This window comes from Solanum verrucosum, unplaced genomic scaffold (genome assembly GCF_900185275.1).
Source record: "Solanum verrucosum unplaced genomic scaffold, falcon-dt-bn FXZP01000180.1, whole genome shotgun sequence".
In the NCBI taxonomy this organism is placed as follows: Eukaryota; Viridiplantae; Streptophyta; class Magnoliopsida; order Solanales; family Solanaceae; genus Solanum; species Solanum verrucosum.
This window is the reverse complement of record NW_026020402.1, coordinates 2,001,113-2,012,572: the sequence shown is the minus strand read 5'-3', so window position 1 is coordinate 2,012,572 and position 11,460 is coordinate 2,001,113. Positions and strand designations below refer to the sequence as shown.

At 29.3% G+C, this 11,460-nt stretch overlaps 1 protein-coding gene across 2 annotated transcripts; it reads right to left on the bottom strand.

The window, feature by feature from the left end:
• Positions 1-4,329: 4,329 nt before the first annotated feature.
• On the bottom strand, positions 4,330-10,734 carry LOC125840177 (LOB domain-containing protein 36-like). 2 transcript variants are annotated; one of them, XM_049519139.1, is made up of 4 exons: positions 6,219-6,385; positions 5,916-5,987; positions 4,751-5,394; positions 4,330-4,629 (listed from the first exon to the last, which is right to left on the bottom strand). In XM_049519139.1, exons 3-4 carry the CDS (start codon positions 5,373-5,375, stop codon positions 4,376-4,378), a joined length of 879 nt encoding a protein of 292 aa, XP_049375096.1. In that variant the 5' UTR covers positions 5,376-5,394; positions 5,916-5,987; positions 6,219-6,385; the 3' UTR covers positions 4,330-4,375. The 2 variants fall into 2 exon arrangements, with proteins under 2 accessions (XP_049375096.1, XP_049375098.1); XM_049519141.1 differs by lacking the exons at positions 4,751-5,394; positions 5,916-5,987; positions 6,219-6,385 and adding exons at positions 9,494-9,630; positions 10,122-10,734 and having other exon boundaries at positions 4,330-4,486.
• Positions 10,735-11,460: the final 726 nt, after the last annotated feature.

The following is an 11,460-nucleotide window of genomic DNA, read 5'->3' as shown; positions in this document are numbered from 1 at the left end:
AATTATGTATATATACACACTTTAAAATATAGATATATTTTATTAGGCACCGAAATTCACAAAAGCCAATTGGGTTAGCTAGTTTAGACGTTGTACTTCATTGAGGAAGGGACCGAGAAAGTTTGAATCTCATTTTGCTGATTATCTTGTTTTTTTTTTCATTTTTAGCTATGAAGTTTAAAAATATCGAATAAAATAGGGAGATGGCTAGTTTCGAACTTGCGACCTCATGGTGCAAAGTGAAATTTAAATCCACCACTCCACAAAACAAACTTTATCTACTAGAGTCATTTAATTTATTTATACATGAATATCGTAGTTTTGTATTTTTATGTTTAATAAAATTATAAATCAATATTGGGTACATATTTTAACTAACGTGCATTACCGTTGGTGGTGCACCCGTCATCTTCAAATCATGGGTTCGCCTTTGTTTGAAAGTACCAAAATCTGGTAAGATTCATAATTTTACAACATAACGTGCATTTAAGTAATTAACTCATAAACTAGTGAGATTGTTGTATGTTACCTCTAAATAAATAGTTTTGGCCCATGGACCGACCACGGCCCAACTCTCATCAAGCCTCAAGGGCCAATGACTTATATGAATTGGGCTTATAAGCCCTAGTTTCAAATGGGCTTGGAATTTTTTATCTCAACCCTACCCCAATAAGGGGTTGGGTTGGGCCGGCCCCATGGGCTAAGCTCATTTTGACTGCTATAGACACAAGTGGAAAATGATGTCATTTTAGGGAAAATTGTATGAAATAGCAAATTATTAATTCAAATTAGATGTTATAGTCATAGTTTATTTTATTTGTAATTCGCAACAAACATTCCATTTTTTTGCCATCTGGTTCGGTATACAATTAGTCATTTTCGGTATACAATTACCCATTCGGTATACAAATGTATAAAATGTGTTTGTGTTTGTATAAAGCGAAGAAAAATGTATATACAAATATATATATTTTCGTCCTATACACTTACAATTATACAAATACAGATCTTATTATACAAATTATAATGTATAAATGAATTTATACAAAACTGAATAATTTGTACAAAATTGGATGTATCTAGCGAATTATACAAATCAAAAGCTCCATAACAAAAATAAAATTTGTTATGGAGCGCAATTATGCAAACTATAGCTATAACATACAAATATGATTTTTATGTTTAATATATGTGAAAACTGCTCTTTATTTTATGTTGTAAACTTTTTTTTTCTTAATGAGTGTGTATTGGCTCAACAATTTAATTATTTTAAAAAGGAGTAGTTTTGTTAAAAGTCAAGAAACGAATTGGTTTTGGAATTAAGTTATAAATTCTACAACTTTGCTGTAGTTTTGTTAAAAGTCAACAAACGAATTGGTTTTGGAATTAAGTTATAAATTCTACAACTTTGATGTACAGTACATTATTTTAGCAATTTATTTTTACATAATTACATTTTAAAATAAAAATAAATGAATGGAAAATAGATTTAAATTAGGTAATTAGAAGGGTTATGATGCATTAAATATTGTTAATGCGTGAACATATTTTAATCAATCTTAATTTTATTTAACCCGTCTATTTAACCCTCCTAAATTAGTAGGTACATTGCACTTGGTCTTCCAAAAATGAAAGAAGGACCCCTGTGCAGGAGATCTAAGAAGTCTACCAATTTTTCATATATTTCACTTCTCAAAATGTTATATATATAGTTTAATTGATTGATTATATGAACTTTTATCGGACGAAGATTTGATTTTTCACCTTATAATTTTCTTTTCTACTTTTCATTTTTCGGCCAGCTCTATTATTTAATATAAAGGTATAGTTGTAATAAATTACTATTTTTCGTCTTAAATTTTTAAAACGGTACTTATCTGGGGACAATCTGTTTTTCTTTTCTTAAAGCAACACTTATTTTGAAATAAAGAAAGTAATTTACATTGAAACAAATTAAAAATGTACTCCCTCCATCCATTTTTACTTGTCATTATTTGACTTGACACATCAATTAAGAAAATAATTATTGATATATGTATTTTACAATACTATCTCTATTAAATGATGTTAAGTACTCTATTAAGTTTTGAAAAAAAATTGGGGAATAATATTTAGTGATAAGGGTAAAATATGGAAAAAATATATTATTTTTTTTATTTGTCAAAAAAATAAAAATCTACTTTAAAAAGATGTAACAAGTAAAAATGAATGGGAGAAATAGTTTAAGTCAAACAGCACATGTCCATCGACGTAATTTCATGAAATCTATGAGCCCAACTGTAAGTGGAATAAAAATATTCCTTAATAGCATACTATCATTTATGAAAGCTCTGAAATCTATAACAAAATTGAGGTTTTAGGAGACAGTGGTAACAAGATTTTATTTTTTTGAAATTTTTTTTGGTTAAGGTCAATAATAGAGTATAATATGCATGCTGCGTACAGGCTGTTACTTGCGTTGTTTGAGAAAAGTACATCAATTTTATTTTATTTGCGTCCATTTATCATGATGTTGAAATTAAAAACCAGTATAGTTTAACCACCAAATTAACCACAACGTACTATTATTACACTGATATTTAGTATTTTTGCATCAGTGCAAGTGTCAAGTAACTCATCCACGAGAACTTACGCAAATAAAAGAAATCATTTACTAATTTATTACTATCTTTATTAAAATTTGAACTATGATTTCTCATGATTATTGCTCCACTTAATTGATAGTGTTAGGTCATAACGTTGGGTATAACTGGAGCGATTTATTTGTGTTCCTCTATGGAGCGGAGGATATAATTAGAAATCCTGGAACTATCAAAGAGGAAATAATTAGAAATTCTGAATCCACTGCTATATGAAAGAGGAAATAATTGACCATAAACTAGTCAAAGTTGAAAAAGAAAAGAAAATTATAAAAGAAACCTGTATGATTGCTGCATAAAGTCAGCACCTATAGGTAAATGAAAGACAACAGTACTAATTTTCTATTATATGTTTAAAAAAATTAACCTCCCACAATAATTAAGTCATGTCTTTCAACAACTCAAAAGGGGGTGACAAGAAAGAAAAATCTAAAAAGAAGGCCAGATACTTGCCACCTTTCACTATCAAAGTTGAATATTCTCATCTTCATCTCCATCTCTATCTCCATCTTCTTTGTAAACTGGTTTACGCATCAGACACAAAGAAATAAATGTTAGACGAAAGCGTTTAAGTTTTGTGCATAGACAGTATATTGAATATTTATATCATAAGATACCGTGTTTATATATCAACTACTATGATAGTAATTTGATTAATAGAGTAATAAAACAGTATAACTGGTAATAACAGAGTAAGTTTTGTGTGTATTCTATTATTTTTTAGATTTCACTTACGAAATTACATTGAATATGTCGTTGTTTAAATTGCAACGGCGATGCAATAATCCTTTATATGGGATATAAGTACTTAAGGGGTTGTTTGGTTGGAGCCTGGGTTAACTATTTTGGGATAAATTATTTCAATATGTATATGGGTAACTTATCCTGAAGCAAAAATGGTGGAATAAATAATCCAAGGATTACCTAATACCTCCAACCAAACGTGGGATAAAATAATTATACATACATTTTATCCTGAAATTATTATACTTTATACCTCACACCAGAGAACTCTTTTTCAAGTATATTGCTTGTACGAAAAAAACTAAATGTCTTGCTTAACAAAGAAAGTGAAGTACTCGAAGAGAGGAAAGAGTGCAAGCCACATAATCCTTTTTTTTTCTTTGCAATAAAAGAAAAGAGAGCTAGGGCCAAACCTCTTATAATTGAGAAGAGTCACTAGAGGTCAAGCAACCTAAAAATTGAAGGAATGACTTTGTTTACCTCCGGCAAATTGCTTAGGTATGAACTAATATAAAAAAATTAAAAAAAAAGTTCAACCATTTGAATATAAGGAAAGGACCTACAATATTCCAATGTTAATGTTGCCACTTAGGTTATAGGTTTTTAAAGCATGTTTTAGTGTTTGGCAATCTATTAAGAGATGCATAAATTGTATAATTACTGACACAATCATAGTGGACGAGTTAAATATTTTACACTATCACTAAAAGATCTAATACACAGTGTAACCTTCTAACAAGCCTGATTTTGTAACCTGCAAATTATAATACTACTAATTAAGTACATAGTATAACTGGTAAAACTATCCAAATCATTAATTATGCAAGTATTAGTTAAGTAAAGATAATTAGTAATAAAGAGATTATCAAGGTTTAATACTTTTTGAACTCATATGTAAAATATGAAAGAGACAAGGAGGAAAAGCATTGAAAGGTACTTACCGAGATTAAAAATATTTGTTAAAAGAAAAAACCTTCAACTGACTTGTAACATTAACATGAAGGACCAATGCTCCTTTCCTCTTCACTGTTGGCTCTCTGTTGCTGCTGTGGTGTCTGTGGTTGTTGCGGTAGCTGTTGTTGTTGCTGAAGCAATTGATGTGGCTGAATCTGAACCTGAACCTGGCCGCGATGCTGCTCCTGCTGGGCTTGTTGAATCTGATAAGGATCATTATCAAATGAAGCTAATGCCAATGAAGGAGATACTGATGAACTCATTTGATGAAATCCTGTTGCAGTTACTGGCCCTGTAGACAAAGACGGATTCAAGATTTAGAATTAAAAAATTCTAAATATATAAGACTTCAAAACACATATAATAAACTCAATATTTAAACTAAATAACGGAGTTTTCATCTGTTACAGAACCTGCAGAATCATATCCATTGTTAAATTGTTGTTGTTGTGGTTGCTCATAAGTTCTCATCATCTCCTGTTCCCTTGCAGCCATTACAGCGGCAAATTGATGAGCTTCAATCACTTGCTGCTGATTCTGTTGCTGTTGTTGTTGAGGATCGCGCATCATTAATTGCTGTTGCATCCCTGTTTGCAATCCCATTGGCTGCATATTATAAGCTATCATATTTGAAGAAGAGGGATTATTGGGATGCTGTTGAATATAGCCAGAGTGTTGAAGCATTGGCAACATTGCTTGTGGACCAATATACGTTGCTAAATCTTTCTTAGCATTCAATAAATCATCTTGAACTTGCTTAAGTTTATGTTGAAGTATTGAAATTAGTCCAACACAACCATAAACCGGATCACGGAGGCGATATTCCGCTTCATATGCTAGGGAATTTACAGCATCTTCCCGTTGAGTCGCATTTAATTCGTTGAGTAATTTAGCCACATTACTAGCCCCAAACACCTTGTGTACATTCTCGAATTTTCGAGGTTGATCTGGTGGGAAGTATGGAGCAAAAACGCATTCTTGTGTGCATTTTCTACGCAAGAATTTGCATGCTGCACATGGAGAATTCGACGATGACATCTTTGGCCTTGCTATTGCCCTAGACAAGAAAAAAAAAAAAGACCTAAAATCTGAGAAATATACTTATAACAAAATGCATTTTTGCAGTATGATAAATAGAGGAGTAATTATAGATGGTAAAATTATGTATGTTAAAGAATGCATGGCATTAAAGTCACATTGAAGCAAACATGGCAAGTAAATATATTTATATCATCAATAGAATAAATTAAGAGGTATTTTAATTGATTTTATTCAAGGTAATAGGGAAGTGATTAGTAAGAAAATTGCTGTTACAACCAATTCTTCCTAAAATTTTCAAAATCCATTAAGAATAATAGCAAAAGAAGGCAGTTATGTAAAGAGGAAACTTGTTGTAGTTTAAGATCTAAAGTTAGTAAGTGAATCAAAATCTCTTTAGATCAACACAAAATTTATTGTGTTTCCTTATCAAACTCAACATCTTTTCCAATTCACAAACAAATTAATTAAACACAGGAATCAAGATCCAAAAACTCAAAACGAGGTAAATTAAAACAAAAAAATTAAAGAAAATATCACCTTGTATTTTCAAAACCACTATAGATCAAACTTTAATCCTTCGTCTTTCTCTCTCCTTAAAATTCATATCATCTGCGAAAAATGGAGTGAGTAGAAAATGAATTAAAATAACATAAACAAGAATTAATACTTATATCTTTCTACTTTTAAAATATTTATTTATAGCAAGTGAAAACAGAAACAAGAATCACAAAGTTGTGATGACTGATGAGATGAATGAGATTTTTCCACTCTGCAAACACGATATGAATCTGAATTAATTGAGTCACACATTATAGAAAAATCGACAAGGGCTTGATTTACTTTTATGACAAAAAATTGAGAAAATGAAGATTCATTCTTGTCGATCCGATCGATCTTCAAAAGAATACAACAAAAAGATAACACGTTTATTATTCTTGTAGGTTTTTATAATTATGAAAATGAATATATGAGACAGAATTTGAGAGTGATGGGGGAGAAAAGATACAAGAGATTAAAAAGGAAAAGACATCATTATTAAATGGACAAGTATAATTTAGTCGAGGTCATTTTTATTATATAGAGGGTAAGAGTGTAAATATATTCTATTAGTGGGGTCTAATGTGAAAAAGGAGTCGTAGTGACCGCGTAAAGAGGAAGAAACCTCCATTCTGACTTTCTGACTAATGTGAAATCTGATTAGCTTCTTTGTCCCTGCACAAATTCATATTCCAAATTTACCCTTATTAAAAGTCATATGTCATGTGTAGGACACTTAAAAAAATTAAATTACTATCATATAAACCTAATCAAGATTAACTTCTGATTATGCAAAAATCTCTACCATAAAAATTACTCTCCTATGTCTCATATTAGTTGTCACATTTTTTATTTAAAAAAATCATAAATAAAAATTATTTTTATTATTTTTTATCTCTTTCCAATGAAAATTGTAGTACTTTATTAATGAACAATACTACTTAATAGCTTGTTTCCCCAAAAATTATACAATTTCAAAAAAGTGTTTTTTTATAAGTAATTTGTGTTTCACTAATTAATTTAAAGGGAAGATACTTTTGAGAATTGATTATTGATAATTGGTCAAATTTTTAAAAAGTGTTTTTAAGTTGTTTTTGAATTATTATTTTTCAAAAAGTAGTTTTTAGAAAAACTATTTCTTTAATTTCTGAAAAAAGTTTCTGCTATTTCTCAAAATTATTTATTTTCTCTTAAAAATCTGATCAAATACTTCACCTTTTTAATTATTTTTTTGGGAAAAAAATAAGCACTTTTGCCTACCAAAAATTTGGTCAACATGTTATAAACTAATCTTATTTTAAGAACAATTATTATTAAGATAAAATAAGACAAAAATTATAGCTTCATCTTGTTTTTGTAAAATAACAATTTAACTGGGATAGTATTTTTAATAATCTTGATCGAGTCTTGACAACTATTATTGTATAGAGCCATAAAGAAAGTAATTATTACAATTATAGACAAATCTTTAGTATTAACATTAATCGATAATTTAGTAAAAAATGATTACTAACTTATTATTACAAGTCAAATTATATTAATTGTATTAAAGTTTTCATTATTGTTGTATACAATTTTAATCGTTATCAATAAGGGTTATGGTGAAGTGGTAAATACTATTTAAATAGAGATATCGGATTTCAGCCCCTGAATATGAAATCATATTTATCGAATTTCAATATGAATATCAAACCAAAAAATAAAAATAAAATAAAATATAATCATTAGAGTAGTTTCTACTCTAACCACAAACTTCCAACTTTCCCCAAAATAAATAAATAAACCAGCTCAATGAATTTCCCACCTACCCAAAAACCACTTATACTCGTGTGACTTTGATTTTTTTGAATAATTTAACATGCGCCTCACATAAAATAAATATAATTAGTCATCTCGATCAAATTTTTTAATGAAGAATTTTGAGTTAAACCCTTTACTTCTATATAGCAATGCCACTACTAGTTTATTTATTGCTGAGTTATATCTGTAGTAAGTCTGTGACTATATTATAATAAAGTTATATAGACACGTCGTACAATATTCTCACGTGCGTGAGAAAAGAAAATTTCTTAATAGTTCTGCATTAAGTATTTTTATTTGAAAGTCGTACTTATTATGATTATATATGTTATTGGTACATCTAAGATTAATTAGATACTAAATTAGCATAGTAACTATGACTATTTGGATGCTATTCTTTAAAGTCTCTAATAAGTATAGTAAGCAATAAGTTATTTTCAACTCTACACGTTTTTAAATGGCGGTGATTATATTTTTAAAATAAATAATTAGCAAAGGGTGTGTTCAGTATGAACATAAATGTATTTTAGAAAAACAAATGTGTTTCTTATTTTATTTTTTTATGTTTGTTAGATAAGTAGAAAATATTATATCAAAAATATTTATATATAATTTAGACAAATAAGAATGAAGGCGAAGAAGAAATGTTTTGGAGGATGACTCAATCAATATGAAATGCACTAACTAAATTAATGAAAGCAATATTATATTACTGAATCCTTTTCCATTTATAGTCTCAGTAAATATTATGATCCGTAGTTTACATAATAAGTTCAGTAGAATATAGTTTGTATAATTTGAAAATATCTAAAAAAAATTTTCTTTTAATTTGCCCGATTAAGATCCGATCAAATCTTTCAATACTGTTTTATTCTTGTACAATAGATATGCACAAATTAAAACCTTAATGGTCCTAAAATAATAATGCTACTTCTATATTGTTGGTTTTGGAATGAAAGTATTATTCAATTTAATCTCATCCATGCAAACTTTTACAAATTTTCGACCCGTTTTAAAATGATGAAACATTTATGTGGTTGGAAATAATTTTGCAATTAAATTTGTTATTTTATCTTTAACAATAAGCTATTATAGCAACACATTTAATATCATAAATTTCAATTATTATTTTAAAAAAACAATTCTAAATTAAATCAAACCATTAGGCATTAGCATGTTTGTCAAACTTCTAAAATGTACACAATCTTATTTGAATTCTAAATTATAATATTAATCCCTGTTAACAGCAAATTTGACATTTACTAGTTGAAATTTGATTAATAATCTTAATGATTCAGGTCAATATTGGACCAAGTATGTTTTAGAATAAATTTACATTATTACATTAGAATATATGACTAGGTCCAAGATCAGCACTCAGAAGATCTTGGGTAAACATAATCAGTTACCACAATGCGGAATATTATTAAAAGTATTTCGACTACGAGCCTGTTTGGCATTGCTGTAAAACAACAATATCATTAATTATGCAAGTAGTATTAGTTAAGTGAAGATTAGTAATATAGAGTTATCACGGATTAATACTTTTTGAACTCATATGTAAAATATGAAAGAGACAAGAAGGAAAAGCATTGAAAGGTACTTACCAAGATTAAAAAAAAAATTGCTAGAAGAAAAAAATCTTCAACTGACTTGCAACATTAATATGAAGGACCAATGCCCCTTTCCTCTTCACTGTTGGCTCTCTGTTGCTGTTGTGGTGTCTGTGGTTGTTGCGGTAGCTGTTGCTGTTGCTGAAGCAATTGATGTGGCTGAACCTGAACCTGAACCTGGCCGCGATGCTGCTCCTGCTGGGCTTGCTGAATCTGATAAGGATCATTGTCAAATGAGGCCAATGCCAATGAAGGTGATACTGATGAACTCATTTGATGAAATCCTGTTGCGGTTACTGGCCCTGTTGACAGAGACGGATTCAAGATTTAAAATTAATAAATTCTAAATTCCTTAAAATAAGAGTTCAAAACACATTAATAGATGTGTTTTTGTGTGAGCTAAAAAATGTCCGTTTTCTAAATGAAAGTGATTTTCTTTAAACTATTCTAATTTTTATGATCCTGGTGTCCAGGCCCGCTTTTCCATCTCTACTAATTCCATGGAATATTTATTAGCTCCCACTAGCAATAGGTAGCAGGTTATCCTATCCAACAAAGGACAAGACATCTAAGCTGTCTTAATTTTTAACTTTATATTACATGATCCTGCAGTAACACTTGCACATTATTATAACTAATCATTAGTATCCAAAATTTCATCAAAACACTTGGTAATTTGAAAATATTATCAATAATGTTTGAAATATACTTCACTGGAAATATATATATATATATATATATATATATATATATATATAAATAACTTTTGTTGTACCAAAATCTATTACAGTACCTGCAGAATCATATCCATTGTTGAATTGCTGTTGTTGTGGTTGCTCATAAGTTCTCATCATCTCCTGTTCCCTTGCAGCCATTACCGCGGCTAATTGATGATCTTCAATAATCACTTGCTGCTGATTCTGTTGTTGTTGAGGATCGCGCATCATTAATTGTTGTTGCAATCCCATTGGCTGCATATTATAAGCCATCATATTAGAAGAAGAGGGATTATTGGGATGCTGTTGAATATAGCCAGAGTGTTGAAGCATTGGCAACATTGCTTGTGGACCAATATACGTTGCTAAATCTTTCTTAGCATTCAATAAATCATCTTGAACTTGCTTAAGCTTATGTTGAAGTATTGAAATTAGTCCAACACAACCATAAACCGGATCACGGAGACGATATTCCGCTTCATATGCTAGGGAATTTGCAGCATCTTCCCGTTGAGTCGCGTTTAATTCGTTGAGTAATTTAGCCACATTACTTCTCCCAAACACCTTGTGTACATTTTCGAATTTTTGAGGTTGATCTGGTGGGAAGTATGGCGCAAAAACGCATTCTTGTTGTGTGCATTTTCTACGCAAGAATTTGCATGCTGCACATGGAGAATTCGACGACGACATTTTTGCCCTAGACAAAAAAATAAAAATTTATCCTGATAAATAGAAAATTATGTATGTTAAAGAATGCATGGTATTTAAAGAAGCTGTTTCCTCAACCATTTTGGAGTAGAAAGGAATTAAAGTCAAATTTCATTTAAAATTAATGAATACAATATTTATATTACCGAATCCCTTTCGAGTTATAGTCTCAGTATATATTATGATCCGTAAGTTTACATAATAAGTTCATTAGAATATACTGTAGTTTGTATAATTCGAAAATATCGAATACTTCTTTTTCTTTTAATTTGCCCGATAAAGATCTGGTCAAATCTTTCAATACTGTTTATTCTTGTACAATAGATATGCACATAGCCTCAATGGTCCTAGAATAATAACGCTACTTCTATATTGTTGGTTTTGGGATGAAAGAATTATTCAATTTAATCTCATCCATGCAAACTTTTGCAAATTTTAGATCCGTTTTAAAACGATGAAACATTTATGTGGTTGGAAATAATTTTGCAATTAAATTTGTTATTTTATCTTTAACGATAAGCTATTATAGCAACACGTTTAATATCATAAATAAAAAAAACAATTCTAAATTAAATCAAACTATTTTGCATTAGCATGTTATAATTTGTCAAACTTTTAAAATGTACACAAACTTATTTGAATTCAAAATTATATTATTAATCCCTGTTAACAGCAAATTTGACATTTACTATTGAAAATTGATTGATA